The sequence below is a fragment of the Cnephaeus nilssonii genome, assembly GCF_951640355.1.
Source record: "Cnephaeus nilssonii genome assembly, chromosome: X".
NCBI lineage: Eukaryota > Metazoa > Chordata > Mammalia > Chiroptera > Vespertilionidae > Cnephaeus > Cnephaeus nilssonii.
The window spans coordinates 92,927,759-92,946,606 of NC_137071.1; the positions used below are offsets into that span (position 1 = coordinate 92,927,759).

An 18,848-nucleotide genomic window follows, 5' to 3' on the forward strand; every position below is an offset into this window, starting at 1 on the left:
GTTTTTGGATGTTTTTACTGTAGTTGATTTCTAATTTCATTCCACTGTGATCTGATAAGATGATTGATATGATTTCAATCTTCTTGAACTTGTAGAGACTTGTTTTGTGTCCTATCATGTGGTCTATCTTTGTGAATGATCCATGTGTACCTGAGAAGAATGTATATTCTGCTGCGTTGGGGTGAAATGTTCTATAAATGCCAATTAAATCCATGTGATCCAGTGTGTCCTTTAGAGTATCTGTTTCTTTGCTAAGTTTTTGTCTGGAACATCTATCCAGTGAAGTCAGAGGGGTGTTAAAGTCCCCTACTATGACTATATTGTTGTTGATCTCTCCGTTGAAGTCCTCTAAAAGATTTTTATATATTTAGGTGCTCCATATTGGGTTCATATATGTTTACCAGGGTTATATCCTCTTGTTAGATCGATCCTTTTAGTATTATGTAGTGACCTTTATTGTCTCTTCTGATGGCCTTAATTTTAAAGTCTATTTTTTAGGATATGAGTATTGCTACTCCAGCTTTTTTTCTTTTCCATTTGTATGGAAAATTTATTTTGATCCCTTCACTCTCATCCTGTGTGTGTCTTTTGTCTGGAGGTGTGTTTCTTGTAGACAGCATATACTTGGGTCATGTTCTTGTATCCATTCTGCTACTATATGCCTTTTGATTGGAGCATTTAATCCATTTACATTTAGGGTTATTATTGATAGGTACTTATTTATAGCCATTTTAATTCTGTATGGCTAAGTTTCTCTCTGTGTTTTTTCTTCTCATTACAACAATCCCTTTAGCATTTCTTATAATGCTGGCTTGGTGGTGATGTACTAAGTTAGTCTTTTTTTGGTCTGGGAAGTTTTTTATTTGACCATCTGTTTTTAATGATATCCTTGCTGGATATAGTAATCTTGGTCTCAGATCTTTGCTTTCCATTACTTTGAGTACTTCGTGCCATTCCCTTCTGGACTTTTCTGGAATTTCTGATGATAAGTCAGGTGTCAGCCTTATGGAACTCCTTTGTAGGTAACAGTTTTCTTTTCTCTTCCTGCCTTTAAGATTCTTTGTCTTTCATTTTTGGCATTTTAATTATGATGTGTCTGGGCATGGGCCTGTTTGGGTTCTTCTTGTTTGGGGTTCTCTGTGCCTCCTGAACTTGTGTGACTTTTTTCTTTACCAGGTTAGGGAAGTTTTCTGCCGTTATCTCTTCAAATACTTTGTGCCTTTCTCCCTATTTGCTTCTTCTGGCACACCTGCTATTCTAATATTGTTACATTTCATGTTGTCCCACAGATCCCTTAAGCTGTCCTCTTGTTTAATTGTTTTTTTTTTTGTTTGTTTGTTTGTTTGTTTTTTTGGTTCTCTAATTGAGTGATATTTTCAACTCTGTCTTCTAATTCACTGATTTGATCTTCAGCTTCCCCTAATCTGCTGTGTATTCCTTCCAATATGTTCTTTATTTGTGTTATGTCATTCTTTATCTCACACTGTTCTTTTTTCATAGTTACTATATCTTTTTTCATACTGATGAGCATTTTCAACATCATTATTCTGAACTATGTTTCAGATAAATTTCTTATCTCTGCTTCTTTATCTTTTCTTCAGGAGAATTCTCTAGTTCTTTCATTTGAGGGTTTTTCTTTGTCTCCTCATTTTGACTTTCTGTTTGGGTTTGTGACTATGTATTATGTAGATCCTCTACACCTCTCAATCTCTAGTGCAGGATAGTGTTAAAGGCTGTTTCTGACTAATTAGATCAGGCATATCTGCAAAGCTGCCAGAGACCGCCTCTGCCTACAGACTGGTAGAATTCCAAATTGATTTGTCCCCCAAGCAATCATTCTCAGGTGTGGCCAGAGTTTTGTTTTTTTTTAACAGGTAGGGGCAGTTGCTTCTGCCTGGAGGCTAATTGTTATTTTTAATCTCTTATGTGGCCTCAGGGCAAGGTGTTTCCAATAGCCTGTGTCAACTGTCTTCCCCCTCCCCAGACAAGGCAAATGTGTATGTGGGAAAGATATCCTCCACTATGTGAGGGAATGGTCAGCACAGAAAACTTGGGGTGTCTGCCTTCTGAACTCTATCCCCTGAGACCCCAGTCCTGGCTTCTGCTTTCACACCTCCAGTCCACTTCACCCTCCCTCTGCCAGAGCACAAGGTGGTGTCTCCACAGGGAATTTTGTGCATTGGCCCTTTAAAAGGGTGCCTGAATTTTCAGCTGTTACTCCCTGGCAGACAGCACCCTGCTACTTTTCACAGCCAGATGTTATATGAGTACCCTCCTCAAATTTGGTGCTCTCTTCTGGGCGGGCCCAGCTTGGAGATTAGATCCCAGAGTTCTCAGTGGCAACCCCCACACATGAGATATCTATCCAGGACTTCAGTTGTTGTCTGTGGGCACACGGCCAGCCCTTTCATGCCTCAGCCCCTCCTACCAGTCTCTATGTGGTCTCCACTTTCAGTCCTCGGGTATCAGGGTTATCTCCTGCGAGTTTTCCTTTGGTTATTCAGGAAGATTTTCTGTATTTTAGCTGTAATACCAGTTTGTTCCTGGAAGCATGTCCATGCAGCATCCACTTACTCTGCCGCCATTTTTAATCCCCCTTAACTCTTGTTTATATCAACTACCCTATAGTAAAATTGGTTTCTTATTAGTTGTCATTTCACTTAAAATTGAAGTTTCCAAGAATCTATTGACAACCTTAAGTAAGAACTTAACTGTGCACTGAAGTCCCACTGTTACACCATTCTTAGGGTCAGAGCCATGCAACTGCTTAGGAGTGGCAAGTCCATGCTTCATCAAGGTGTTTCTAGCACTGCCGGTAACTGAATACCACTGGACTTGATCCAAGGTGAGTTATGCCAAATTCCATGCTATGTACTGTATAGAGAGGATTATATGATGTTTAGAGACCAATATGTTGTATTCTGTACTTGTATATTATTGTGTAATACAAGATCCTCCAGACAAAAAAAAAGTACACTGTCTCAAGTCCTGTTTACTGCTCCTGATGCCCAGGACATTAAGGTATATGTTAAGAGTATAAGACACAAGAATGATTTTTTTAAAGCTCCACAAATGCATATAACTAGAACCTGAAATAAGGAAATACTTAGAAAACCATCAACCACAAGTTCTTGAGAGAATGAGACTGCTCTGCAAAGAGAGCAAAAATTATATAAAAGAAACAAGTAAATCACACCAAAAATCTGAGAGCTTCTGCTCAGTGATGGAAGCTTCTGATATGTTTCTATGCTCATGCTTTTCATTTATCATTTATAAGCACAACTGGGAATGAGACAATAAAAATAAACAAAAATGGTAAGCAATTACTAAAGACTGAACAAGAAGGAAAGTGAATTAAAAAGGGTAACATAGAGAAAGCCTCATGATACTGTCCAGATTTCCTTAATCCCTTTCTTCACACAGACTGAGTCCAAGTGCCTAGCATTTGTCATTTCAGCTTATTAGTTAATCTCTGTTCACACCTTCACTTCAGAGGCACTCATGTATACATAAAATTGTCTGCCCCAAATAATAGATTCAAAATGTGTAATATTTGAAAAATCATTATAAACATACTATCTTGCCATGGTGGCACTCTAGATAATATAAAGGACATTCATATTCATTCTTTCATTGGATATTTAACACAAATAATTTGAAACTTTTTATCCTACATTCTTCTGATATGTATATGCTCACATGAATACTTTCTAAATAAATGTATTTTGTATTTCATAGATGCTATCTATCACTGTTAGTAAATTAACTTTACAGTAGCCTTAAAATGTCAATCCTTTCATGAAAAGCAAAATTAAAAACAACAACCCCCAATTGAAAGCCCTGTTGGAGGCCATAAAAATCCTTGTTAATGGACTTGGTATTAAATAGAAACTATGGGCATATGGCACAATATACTGCTGAAAGTGTAGCTAGAGCCCCTTTGGGGAAATAAAACAATAGAACCTATGTTTTGCAAACCTGATCTTCATGGGGGCAGTCTGCTTCGTGGCACTTTTTAAAATTCTAAATCCTCACCTTCATGTGCAGAGAACCTGATTAGCTAAGCTAGCTAACTTCTGACTATGAAAGCAAGTTCACCTACTGGCACCTGTATAAACAGAAACCTGGTTGTGAATTTAATCTAAAAGGGATTCATCCAGCATGCAATATTACCACAGACATGCCCCTTCCTCATTCAGGCAAGTAAGTCACTAAGGACTTACAGGAGAGAGCACTCAAAGGCTCATTTTGCAAGGAAGAGAAACAGGAGCATTATTTTACTACTGTGATAGAGGAGGGGGTGAAGGAAGAGAGCATTTTTCAATAAATGCAGTATTTATACAAAAATATGTGTACTGAAACAAACTGAAATGGACAGCACATTTATCAGAGAGAAAAGACTTATTCAAACAGAGCTCTCATGTTACCTCTGTTTTTGTTTGAGATATTTGTATTTTAATACCTTTGCATTCCAGCTTCTCCTCTTACAGCATGTGAAGCTAAAGTTTTACTCCATACTCATGATTTTGCTGTTAGCTAAATGATCAATCATGCTATCGCCAATTTCACATTGAGACTTCATGGCAGGTGAAATCAGAGAACAAAATGGCTGTGGGGGAAGAATCTTTTTTTTAATACAGCTAGTTTGAGGAACAGACAAAATGGAAAAAAAAAACAACAGAAAACATATGAAGTGTAAATGCATCTATCTAATCTATCTATAAGGCAGATCTATTTCAAAGCTTTCCACAGCACGAAAGTAATTGTATGATGCATCTGAGTGTTGAGACTAGTAAAATACTATAAACTAGTTACAACTAAATGCCAATATTTTAGTCCATTGACTGTTGGCACTGATTTGTATTTACTGCATGTCTCTAAACTATATGAACACAAAGAATACACTGAATGCTACTTATGAAATGAAGCTCAATTTTATATTTACAGCCAGAAAAATGTTTTAAGAAAACCCAACAGGCACAAATCCCAAACAAGAGTAATAAAGGGTATCAGAATAAAGCCTCATAATATTTTTGAATAATTGATGTTAGAGCCTATTCTGTAGGTGTGGAGTCCTACTCACATACAACATAGGAGTTGGGAAGGAGAAGAAACTCTAAGATATAAAAACCCCAACAGTGGTTTGGAAGCAAGATATTCAGGAGAAAGCAGGAAAGCCTGGATTTTTATTAAGAATTGAACCTCTTCGATTTAACTTTGGCAAGCAAGTAATGCCTATTCCTTTTAATATTGATATTACATTTAAATGCAAGTTTTGGATGACTGCTCTCTAAAGATTCAACTGATGGAAATGATCTACTATTACAAGGGCAGATCATGCTTGCTTAAAATAAATCACTTTAACTTTGCTTTTGTAATATATTCATGATACAAACAATTCTCGCTTCATGCAAGACCTAACATTAATTCTAATCTTATAGTGCTCTCTACTGGTGATAAATTATGTGAAACCTCATTAGGTATCGAAAGGCCTAATTAACTTTTCATTTTAGGCTCAGATTATCATTCAAGTCCAGTGTAGCCCCTCCCAATTCACTGAACTGGGCAATCAGAATCTAAAGAGCACCAAGAATTACCTTCATGTAAGGAGGGAAAGAGGCCTTAGTGCCTCCCCCCACACACTATGCACTATGCATCAAAGGCACCCAAGAAAAAGGGTCCCCAATTTCAGAACAGGGCTATTTAGGCATGCTTGTTGCAAAGAAGATCAAGTGAAAATGATGAATGAGGAATTAATAGTTGGATTGGAATCCTGGCTTTGAGCCACAATAGCCTTGTGACTCTGAGTAAGGCATTTTACCTTTGAAGCTTTAATTTCCTCATCAGTAAAACAGAAATTATAATTCCTGTTCTACCTGTATTACTATGCTGTTGTAACAAATGAGATCATAGGTAAAGTCATACTTTATAAAAATAATGCTATTACTATTATCACTATTATCACAGTAAAAGAGATATTATTTTCTTTAGATGAGCCTTAAATCATTTTTTTTATCAGTGGAATTTTCAAAAACATAATCTTACATAAAACTTTAATATATTGAACTGATTTCATTAGTAGAAGCATATGGTGTAAGTGCAAAGGTATAACTATTTACTTATCAAGTCAGTTAATAACAAGAACAAAAACTGCATGTACATGAAATTTTGAAATCTGGGGTAATGGTTGTCAATTAAACTGACATTTGACTTAATATCTATCTATTCTTGGACTTCTTTTAGTAGCTTAGTATCAGCAAAATTATAATTCAAAAATAATGAACAACATAGACTGATGAACAAGAACAGACCCAGAAACAAGGAGGCATGGATCAGACTGTCGGGCCTCAGGGGGACGGTAGGGAAGGGTGGGGGTAAAAGGGAGAGATCAACCAAAGGACTTCTGTGCAAGCATATGAGCCTAACCAGCGGTTAAGGACAACAAGGCGGTGGGGGCATGTGTGGGGAGGAGTGGGGGATGGGAATGGGGGAATGAGGACAAATATGTGATACCTTAATCAATAAAGAAATTAAAAAAAAAAAAGAGATAAGTACCGTATTTTTCCGTGTATAAGACGCCCCTTCCCCCCCCACACACACACACACACTTTTCCAACCCAAAATTAAGAAATCACTATTTTAAACATTTTGCTGGTTTTCCTGTTAAAGCCTTCTTCTTTTATGGCATATTAAGGAGTTGTTCTTCCTGTTTTCTCCACTGTCTGATCATACGCACAGTGGGAGGAAGTCCAAATTGTCTCTCTGCAGCTCTATTTCCATGCTCTTTTGCATAGCTGATTACATTCAGTTTGAATTTTGCAGAGTAAGACAATCGCTTACTGGTACTTATCTTTTTTTATTTTTTGACATCTTTATGGGTTCAGAATGCTCTGGTCCCTGTTGCATCTGTGCACTCTCCACCTCCACCTCCAATCACGGCATCAGCTGATGTCAGTAACAATAAGGCTCATCAATCAAGGAAGCCTGTTTGACAAGGTATGGGCAGCTACCCACCCATGAAGCTCCCTCCTCCCCTGACTTCTGTGTATAAGATGCCCCTCAGTTTTTAGTTTAACAATTTTAGAAAAAAATAGCATCTTATATCTGGAAAAATATGGTAACTGTAAATGACATTTTTTAATTGCTTCAAAATCCCAGCATACATTTCAACTAAAATTATTCAAAAGCTTGAACAGTAAGTGGTAATAATAATAGCTACTGTTCATACTATTTCTTATGTACTAGGTATTTTTCTAAAGACTTCATGTATATTTATTTAATTCTCATAAGAATCCCATAAGGTAGTTGTTTCTAAAGTCACCATTTTTCACAGGTAAGGAAAGAAATTCAGACAACAGAGATTAAGAATTGTACTCAAGGTGATACAGCAGGTTTGGTGCCACAATCTGTGCTCTTTAACCATTTTGATACATTGCCTTCTACAGAGGAAATGCTTCTTTGGAAGTTGAATCACCAAAAAGATATAACAGAGTCTTCATGGAGAGCAGCCGTGGTTTTCTGCTTCAATAGTGCTTGGACAGAATCTGGTGCTTGCACCGCAGACACCACCAGGCCAGTCTTTTGTCCCCTCACAGCGCCCTCCTCACAGCGCCTCCGATGCCCAGATGACCCAAGGCCCCCTGCCTCCGCTCCAGTGCTACGCAGTTGCCTCTCCTCAGCAGCCCACCATGAAGACTGGGTCCACCTCGCATGTGCACAAGAACTACCACCAGGATTTGGAGGCTGCCATCAACTGCCATATCAACCTTGAGCTCTATGCTTCCTACATCTACCTGTCCATGTCTTACTACTTTGACCATGATGATGTGGCTTTGAAGAACTTTGCCAAATATTTTCTTCACCAATCTGATGAGGAGAGGGAACATGCCGAGAAAATGATGAAGCTGCTGGGGAAAAAAAAGATGGTGACTGGCAGTAAGGTAGGGAGAGAGAGAGTGTGAGTGAGGAACCCATAGAGGAGAGTGTAGACGTGTGGTGTGTGTGTGTGTGTGTGTGTGTGTGTGTGTGTGTGTGTGTGTTTATGAGCTAGGGTCAGTTAGATTCTGCAGGTCTTCCAAGGAGCTGCCTAACCGGGCAGTCCTAGACGGCGGAGCCCCGCACACAAAGCGAACACTTCTCCGCGGCTGGTGCGGAAGCGGAGACCACGCCATCTTGAGAAACAGAGCTGCCTGAAACTAGGATCCTGGCTTCAGACACAAACCAGGACCCTGAAGCCACTGGGGACAGAGAACTGCTATCACAGCTTCAGACCAACAGACAGCAATAATCCAGACTTCCCAGCAGCAGATTTCTGTGAGTCAAAGAGCCTATCGCCCTCCCCACAGACTCTCAGATAGCACCATAGTAACTGATAGACCCGCCCCTCGCCCAAGCTGCAGAGCGCCCAGGCAGGGAGGCGCTCCCCTTTAGGGAATTTTGCGGGCACAGGACAGACGCAGCTCCCCTTCGGGAAAATCTGACAGCATGCACAGAGGGCTCTCCTTCAGGGAATTTGGGGGAATTTGGCTTCCGGGACACAGCTCCCCTTTGGGGAATCTTAGAGCGTGCACAGAGGGGCTCCCCTTTGGGGAATTTGGTGCATAGGAGACGAACTCCGCCCCCCTTTGGGGAATCTGGGAGAGTGCACAGAGGCAGCTACCCTTCAGGAATTTGAGAGTGTGCAAAGCCCTAGCTGGTTTGGCTCAGTAGAGAGAGCACACACAGGACACAGCTCCACTTCAGGGAATTTGGCACGCTGGACACAGCTGCCTGGGATCCCTGACTCACAGCGCATTCACACTAAGAGCCAGTGACTCCAGTTGTGGTGCAAGCACACACAGGGACCCTGATTCTCAACGAGAAACTGCACTAGGCAACAGAGACTCTGACACTCGATTCTTGGTGCAGACACAGGGAAACTCTGACTCCTGGCACATGCTAGGGAACTCATTTTCGGCACATACCAACAGTGTGGTGCAGACAGGGCCCCTGATTCTAAGTGTGCACACGAGACCCATGGAACACCGGGGACACTGACCCTGGGCAAGCCTGGTTCCCACCAACCAATGGCAGCCACACGTCCTAGTGTCAGAGCACTTCAGTGACACTCGGGTGGAGCGAAGTACCCACAGCACACGGCCCAGGTCCACGCAAACTGAAGCTTGAGCTTTCTGGTGATCATCAGAATGGGGAGATGAAACAATTCACAGAAGAAGGAAAATGAGGAGTCGCCAAGAAAGGAAATTAGTGAAACTGAAGCCTGCAACATGACCGAAAAAGAGTTCAGAGTAATGGTCATGGAATTTATACATCGGATGGATGAGAAAATCAACAACTTATGCAAGAATCAGGAAGAAATGAAAAGTGATATAGCTACAATCAAAAACACCATGGAAAGTTTCAACAGTAGACTAGAAGAAGCAGAGGACCGAATTAGTGAGTTAGAAGATCAGGTACAGAAACAAGCTCAAGCTGAACAGCAATTGGAGAAAAAAATTAAAAAGCAGGAGGAAAGCCTAAGGGAGCTTTGGGACAACATGAAACGAAGTAACATGCGTATAATAGGGCTGCCAGAAGGACAAGAAGAACAGCAGGGATTAGAAAATCTATTTGAAGAAATAATGACAGAAAACTTCCCAGATATGGGAAAGATAAAAGTTACACAAGTACAGAGAGTCCCAAGCAGGATCAACCCCAAAAGACCCACACCAAGACATGTCATAATTTCAATGGCAAATATAAATGATAAAGACAGAATCTTAAAGGCGGCAAGAGAGAGACAGAGAGTTACCTACAAAGGAACACCCATCAGAGTGTCAAATGATTACTCAACAGAAACACAACAAGCTAGAAGAGAATAGAAGGAGGTATACAAAGTGTTGCAAAGCAAAGGACTGAATCCAAGAATACTATATCCAGCAAGGCTATCAATCAAAATTGAAGGGGAAATCAGGTGCTTCGAAGACAAAAAAAGGCTCAGGGATTTTATCACCACCAAACCAGCAATGCAAGAAATGCTAAAGGGAATACTGTAAAAAGAAGAAATAAACAGGTAAGAAGGAATACAGACACAAAAATGATATGACTACAAATAAATACCTTTCAGTAAGAACTTTAAATGTAAATGGACTAAATGGTCCAATCAAAAGACATCGAGTGGCTGAATGGATAAAAAAACAGGACCCATATATATACTGTCTACAAGAGACCCACCTCAGAACAAGAGACTCACACAGATTGAAAGTGAAGGGATGGAAAAATATCTTTCAGGCAAATGGAAATGAAAAAAAAGCTGGGGTAACAATACTTATATCTGACAAAATAGACCTCAAAGTAAATGCCATAACAAGAGATAAGGAAGGCCACTTCATAATACTAAATGGAGAAATCCAACAAGAAGAAATAATTCTGGAAAACATATACGCACCCAATATAGGAGCACCCAAATACATTTAAAAAAAAACTCCTGGAGGATATCAAGGGAGAGATTAATAGCAATACAATCATAGTAGGAGACTTTAATACCCCACTATCACCATTGGACAAATCTTCTAAACAAAAAACTCAGCAAAGAAACATCAATCCTAATTGACTTACTAGAACAGATGGAATTAACTGACATCTTCAGAACATTTCACCCCAAAGCCACAGAATATACATTCTTCTCAAGTGCACATGGGTCATTATCAAATATAGACCATATGCTGGGTCACAGGCAAAGTCTCTTCAAATTCAAGAAGAGAGAAATCATATCAAGCATCTTCTCAGATCACAGTGGCATAAAACTGGAAATCAACTACAATAAATATAATCCAAAGAAATCAAACACATGGAGACTAAACAGCATGCTATTAAACAAAGACTGGGTCACCAGAGAGATCAAGGAAGAAATAAAAAACATCATGGCAACAAATGACAATGAAAACACAACAATCCAAAATCTATGGGACACAGCGAAAGCAGTCTTGAGAGGGAAGTTCATAGCTCTACAAGCCTATTGCAAAAAACAAGAAACAATGGTAATAAATTACCTAACCCTACAACTCAAAGAGTTAGAAAAAGAGCAGCAAGAAAAGCCCAGTGTAACCAGAAGGAAGGAAATAACAAATATCAGAGCGGTGATAAACGACATAGAGACCAAAGAAACAATACAAAAGATCAACAAAACCAAGAGCTGGTTCTTTGAAAGGATAAACAAGATTGATGAACCTCTAGCCAGGCTCACCAAGAAGCAAAGAGAGAGGACCAAAATAAACAAAATCAGAAATGAAAGAGGTGAAATAACAACAGACCCTGCTGAGATAAAAAGGAAAGTTACAAAATACTATGAACAACTCTATTCCAACAAACTGGACAACCTGGAGGAAATAGACATATTCCTAGAAAAATATAACCTTCAAAAAATCAATCAGGAAGAATCTAAACAGCTCAACATCCCAGTAACTATGGAAGAAATTGAAGCAGTCATCAAAAAGCTTCCGGCAAACAAAAGCCCAGGGCCTGACGGCTTCACAGGAGAGTTTTACCAAACATTCAAGGAAGAACTAAAACCTATCCTTCTCAGACTATTCCAAAAAATTCAAGAGGAAGGAACACTTCCAGGCTCCTTCTATGAAGCCAGCATCTCCCGAATACCAAAACCAGATAAAGATAACACAATGAAAGAAAATTATAGACCAATATCCCTCATGAACATAGATGCCAAAATCCTCAACAAAATTCTAGCAAATCGTATCCGGCAGTATATCGGAAAGATCATACACAATGACCAAGTAGGATTTATCCCAGGAATGCAAGGATGTTACAATATCCACAAATCAATAAACGTGATACATCACATAAATTGAGAGATAAAAATCACATAGTCATATCAATTGATGCAGAAAAAGCATTTGACAAAATTCAACACCCTTTTTTGATAAAAACTCTCAACAAGGTGGGAATAGAAGGGTCATACCTCAACATAATAAAAGCGATGTATGATAAACCCACAGCAAACATCATACTCAATGGACAAAAACTAAAAACATTTCCCCTAAGAACAGGAACAAGACAGGGATGCCCACTCTCACCACTCCTGTTTGACATAGTACTGGAAATATTAGCCATTGCAATTAGACAAGAAGAAGAAATAAAAGGCATCAAAATTGGAAAAGAACAAGTAAAGCTGTCTTTATTTGCAGAGGACATGGTATTGTACATAAAAAATCCGAAAGACTCCATCAAAAAACTCATAGACTTAATAAATGAATTCGTCAATGTAGCAGGATACAAAATTGACGCCAAGAAATCTATGGCCTTTCTATATACAAATAGTGAACTTACAGAAAGAGAGACTAAAAAGGCAATCCCATTTACCATCACACCAAAAAAATTAAGATACCTGGGAATAAACCTAACTAAGGAGGTAAAAGACCTATATGCGGAAAACTACAGGACACTGAAAAAACAGATAGAGGAAGACATAAACAGATGGAAGAACATACCATGTTCATGGATTGGTAGAATCAACATCATTAAAATGTCCATACTACCCAAAGCAATCTATAGATTCAATGCACTCCCCATTAAAATATCAACGGCATATTTCACAGACCTAGAAAGAACTCTCCAAAAATTCATCTGGAATAAATAAAGACCCTGAATAGCCACAGCAATCCTGAGAAAGAAGAATAAAGTAGGAGGGATCTCAATACCAGATTTCAAGCTGTATTACAAAGCCACTATTCTCAAAACAGCCTGGTACTGGCACAAGAACAGATACATAGATCAATGGAATAGAATAGAGAATCCAGATATTGACCCAAACCACTATGCTTAATTAATATTTGACAAAGGAGGCATGAACATACAATGGAATCAAGACAGTCTCTTCAATAAATGGTGTTGGGAAAATTGGACAGATACATGCAAAAATTGAAGCTAGATCACCAACTTACACCATACACAAAATTAAACTCAAAATGGATACAGGACTTAAATGTAAGACAGGAAACCATAAAAATACTAGAGGAATCCACAGGCAGCAAAATCTCAGACATATGCCAAAAGAACTTCTTCACTGATACTGCCCCTAGGGCAATGGAAGCTAAAGAGAAAATAAGCAAATGGCACTACATCAAAATAAAAAGCTTTTTTACAGCAAAAGAAACTATCAACAAAACAACAAGAAAGCCCACTGTATGGGAGAACATATTTGCAAATGTTATCGCTGATAAAGGTTTAATCTCCAGCATCTACAGGCAGCTTATACAACTTAATAAAAGGAAGATAAATGATCCAATAAAAAAATGGGCAACGGACCTAAATAGAATCTTTTCAAAAGAAGACAGAAGGAAGGCCAAGAGACACATGAAAACATGTTCAACGTCACTAATTATCCGAGAGGTGCAAATCAAAACAACAATGTGGTACCATCTCACACCTGTCAGAATGGCAACCATCAACAAATCAACAAACGACAAGTGTTGGCGAGGATGCAGAGAAAAAGGAACCCTCGTGCACTGCTGGTGGGAATGCAGACTGGTGCAGCCACTGTGGAGAACAGTATGGAGTTTCCTCAAAAAACTGAAAATGGAACTCCCATTTGACCCAGTAATCCCACTCCTAGGAATATATCCTAAGAAACTGGGAACACCAATAAGAAAGGATATATGCACCCCTATGTTCATAGCAGCACAATTTACAATAGCTAAGATCTGGAAACAGCCTAGGTGCCCATCAGCTGATGACTGGATCAGAAAACTATGGTACATCTACACAATGGAATATTATGCTGCCATAAAAAAGAAGGAATTCTTACCATTTGCAGCAACCTGGATGGAATTGGAGAACATTATACTGAGTGAAATAAGCCAGTCAATGAAAGAAAAATACCACATGATCTCACTCATTTATGGATAATAAAGAACATTATAAACTGTTGAACAAAAAGATAGATACAGAGGCAGTAAAGCATCAAACAGTCTGTCAAATTACAGCACGAAGATTAGGGATAGGTGGGGAAGATAAGAGATCAACCGAAGGACTTGTATGCATGCATATAAGCATAACCAATGGACGCAAAACTCTGGGGGGTGAGGACATATATGGGAGTGGGGGGGGGAAATGGTCAGATATGTACACATATTAATACCTTAATAAAAATAATAATTAAAAAAAGAATACCAAAAAAAAGAAAGAAGAAAATGATGAAGCTGCAGAACCAGCGAGGTGGCCGAATCTTCCTTCAGGATATCAAGAAACCAGATGGTGATGACTGGGAGAATGGGCTGAATGCAATGGAGTGTGCTTTACACTTGGGAAAAATTGTGAGTCAGTCACTACTGGAATTGCACAACCTGGCCACTGACAAAAATGACCCTCATTTGTGTGACTTCATTGAGACTCACTACCTGAATAACCAGGTGAAATTCATCAATGAATTGGGTGACCACATAACCAACTTGTGCAGGATGGGGGCCCCTGAAACTAGCATGGCAGAGTTTCTCTTTGACAAGCACACCCTGGGAGACAGTGATGAGAGTTAAGCCGTAGGCTGCTCTGGTCACCAAAGCAGTACTGCATGTTGGAGATACCTTTACCTTTTCTATAACTTGTACCAAATCATCCAGTCATGTCTTTCATTTGTACTATTCCTTCAAATAAAGTAATTTTGTACCAACCCAAAAAAAAGATATAGCAACTGCTAGAATTCCTGAATTGGAACATGCTAAATTTGGAGTTAAACTATGAATTGGATTTTCAACCAGCTTAAATCTTCACTATTTGGCAAAATTATTTTCCTAAAATATCTTGTTCTGGCAGCATCCTTTAAAATATACACTGAGTGGCCAGATTATTATGATCTCTGAATGCATAATAATCTGGCCATTCAGTGTAAATCCTATATAATAAAAGGCTAATATGCAAATTGTTCCCTCGACCAGGCGTTCGACCAGCAGGCAGGCCAGCCAACCACCCATGTCCCCTCCCCCTGGCCAGGCTGGCTGGCCGAACCCCACCCATGCATACATGTATAAATTCATGCACCGGGCTTCTAATATATATATATATATATATATATATATATATATATATATATATACATACTGAGGGGCAGATTATTATGCGTTCAGAGATCATAATAATCTGGCCACTCAATGTATATGATATACCTCAGTGCTTATCTGTAAGGTAGTCCCTGGACATTTCAAAACAGCCAAATTTGTTTTCCATAATGACTGCATTAGAGGTTTTCATTTCATGGCTAAAACTACAACCATAAACATTGTAACATATTGCCTTATGAAGTTCCTTCTGTTTATTAAAATTCAGATGAAAGTATTTAAAATATGTCTCAGCACTAAATGGTGTTTTATCACCAGGGTATGAACTGCACACCCTCTTATTCTTACTCTATAACTGTCCCTTGTACCTGGAGGAGAGTGTGTACCTGAGCCTCACCTGACGTTTAATTGAGCCCAGTACTCATGCATTGGAGTAGTGACCTCACATGCATAATTCTATGTTTAGGGACATGTGTCAGCTTGACATTCCAGCCACTTTTATTTCTTTGAACCGACAATTATAGTAAATTTCAAAATCTGAGCAGCAATGTGAATGTGTTTCTTGAAAAAAGTACAGAGAACAGGGTGGGTGCCCGAAAAATATATTTTTATTGATTTCAGAGAGGAAGAGTCCAGCCATTTTTAATATTAATTTTAGATCCTTTTTATTAACAACATATACAAAAAGTTTAAATAAATAAGCACACACAGAGCAGGAGTTATATCTGCATACAAAAAAATGTTCTGCAGACAGCGCAACTAAGTGTGCTAGGAAGCTTGGAGTTGCCTCACTACTTTTCCTGCCAGAACTCTCCATCTTGTGCCTAAAGAGACCCAAAGAAAGCAACACTGGCAGTTTTGGAAGATATAATCACCCCTGCCTTTCTCTGAGTATTTAGAAAATCTATATAAGCCCCACTATAAAATTTTGTCAATTACTGGCAACAAGTTAATAATCAGGGGAAAATGAAAATGTATGTAGTATTTTAGTACTGATTAGAGATTAAAAAGTACTTTGTTGGTTTAGGAATTTTAGGAGATATTATTTATAATTTGACATGCTTATAAAATTACTACATTTGGTATATTTACAGATATGAAAACCAAGAAAAATAGGGAAATAATGGAGAAGTTTGTTATCTGAAAATAAAATAATTCATCACAAGTAAGTCCTCTCTCCTTTGTTTTTTATCTCCTGTCCCTGGTCTGTACATTTCTGAAGAACATAATCTTAGAAATCCTTTAAATTCTAAATTTTGGATTACATAAAAACAGTATGTTTCCTATCTGTCCTAACTGATTTATTATAAATATGTGACATATTTAATTAAAATATATAACATATTTTTGTATATTTGTGACAACTATTGTTTATGAACATTGTAATCAATTTTATAACCTACAAAAGGGGGAAGTGATATGAAGTGATATTCCTAATCACCAAATCAGAGCAAGCACTAGGAACAATAGACTGGTAATTAGTTGTTTAAGAAATGAAATTATATGTGTGTAGGTTATATATTACAAAACACACAAAACTATTTCTTATTTAATACTTTTGTTTATTTTGGCATTTCAAAGTATTCAAACTCAAAATGATCCCGTTTTGTAAAAGTATGAACTCTCAGATATTGATCGTCATCAAACAGAAAATATCAGGTAAATGGCATGCTGGGGCTTCTTCAACCTGTTCAAGTGAGGAGGTCTAACTAGGGCACTGATTCAACTATAGAATGTTTGTAAGAGCAGCAGACAGACCAATGTCCTAAGTTTTAAGGAAATATTACATGCAGGGTTTGGTTCAGGAAAGAGTCAGTATCTAGGTATAGGAACCCAGCCAAGTGGGCAGGTTGAAACCAAAATATGAACTCAGGTATAGAGACTAGACTAACATGGTGGAAGTGGGAAGGCTGTGATTTGGTGAGCAAATGAGGGAACAAGAAACAGCACCAAGCACACTAGAGTTCAGTGTCAATGGAAATGTGGTTAATTCCAGAGTCCAGCAACCACAGGATTTTTTGGCTCTGCTCACATTGAAGGGGATCAGAGGTTGGACTGAATTTAGCCTTTAAAACCCATAGATAGCTGAAAATAATATTTCTCTCCAAAGTTGACATCATGAGGAAATCCTGAGATGCACACATTCACAGACACAGATATCACACATGTGTGCATATGTGCACACACATACATTGGTACACATATGATTTAGAAAACCTTCCAAATCATTTTATGTTTTCACTAGTGGCCCGATGCATGATATTCATGCAAGAGTAGGCTTTCCATCCTAGGACCCGGTCTTCCCCACAGCCCCGGCTTCATCCAGAAGGTCGTCCAAAAGGATGTCTGGAAGGACGTCTGGTATAATTAGCATATTATACTTTTATAATTATAGACTAGTGGCCCCGTGCAAGAAATTCATGCATGGGGGGGGGTTTGTCCCTCAGCCCGGCCTGCACCCTCTCCAATCTGGGACCCCTTGAAGGATGTCCTACTGCTGGTTTACAGGGATCGGGCCTAAACCGGCAGTTGGACAACCCTCTCATAATCTGGGACTGCTGGCTCCTAACCGCTCACCTGCCTGCCTGCCTGCCTGATTGCCCCTAACCACTCTGCCTGCCAGCCTGCTCGCCCCCAACTGCTCCCCTGCCAGTCTGATCACCCCAAACTGGCCCCCATGCCAGTGTGCTCACCCCCAACTGACCCCCCTGCTAGCCTGCTTGCCTCCACCTTCCCTCCCCACTGGCCTGCTCACCCCCAACTGCCCCCTTGCTGGCCTGCTCACTCCAAACTGCTCCCCCCCCCGCTGTCCTGATCACCTCCAACTGACCCCCACTGACATCCTGCTCACCCCTAACTGGCCCCCCTGCTGGTCTGTTTACCCCCAACGGCCCCACCCCCCACAAGCCTGATCACTCACAACTGCCGTCCCATCCTGGCCTGATCACCCACAACTGCCCTCCCCTCTTGGCCTCTAACCACCTCTACCTCGGCCCCGCCACCATGGCTTTGTCCAGAAGAAGGTCCGGAAGGTCTCCTGGAAGGTCTCCCAGTCTAATTAGCATATTACCCTTTTATTAGTATAGATAGAGGCCTGGTGCATGGGTGGGAGCCGGCTGGTTTGCCCTGTAGGGTGTCCCGGATCAAGGTGGGGGTTCCCTTGGGGTGTGGGGTGGCCTGGGTGAGGGGCCTGTGGTGGTTTGCAGGCCAGCCAAGCCCCCATGAGGTGAGGGTCCCCGCTGTGAGGGCATGGCCAGCCTGGGTGAGGGGCTGAGGGCTGTTTTCAAGCTGGCCACATACCCTTCAGGGTGGGGGTCCCTGCTGGGGTGCCTGGCCAGCCTGGGTGAGGGGCTGAGGGTTGTTTGCAGGATGGCCACAGCCCCTTCAGGGTGGGGGGTCCCACCGGGGTGCCTGGCCAGCCTGGCTGAGGGGCTGATGGCTGTTTGCATGCTGGCCAAACCCCCCAGCAGGGACTCTTACTCCATGGGGGCGTGACCAGCCTGGGTAAGGGGATGAGGGCTGTTTTCAGGCTGGCCAAAGCCCCTTCATGGTGGGGGGTCCCACTGGGGTGCCTGGCCAGCCTGGGTGAGGGGTTGATGGCTGTTTGCAGGCTGGCAACAGCCCCTTCAGGATGGGGGGTCCCACCGGGGTGCCTGGCCAGCCTGGGTGAGGGGCTGAGGGTTGTTTTCAGGCTAGCCACACCCCCTTCAGGGGGGGCTCCCCACTGGGGTGCCTGGCCAGCCTGGGTGAGGGGCTGATGGCTGTTTATAGGCTGGCCAAGGCCCCCAGCAACCCAGGCTC

The 18,848-nt window shown here is 40.5% G+C and overlaps 1 protein-coding gene across 1 annotated transcript; it reads left to right on the forward strand.

Moving 5' to 3' along the window:
• Window positions 1-7,688: 7,688 nt before the first annotated feature.
• Window positions 7,689-14,528, forward strand: LOC307095199 (ferritin heavy chain-like; the record flags this gene model as incomplete). Its single annotated transcript, XM_079764403.1, has 2 exons — window positions 7,689-7,925; window positions 14,202-14,528. 2 exons carry the CDS (start codon window positions 7,689-7,691, stop codon window positions 14,526-14,528), a joined length of 564 nt encoding a protein of 187 aa, XP_079620529.1.
• Between the last annotated feature and the right edge of the window lie 4,320 nt (window positions 14,529-18,848).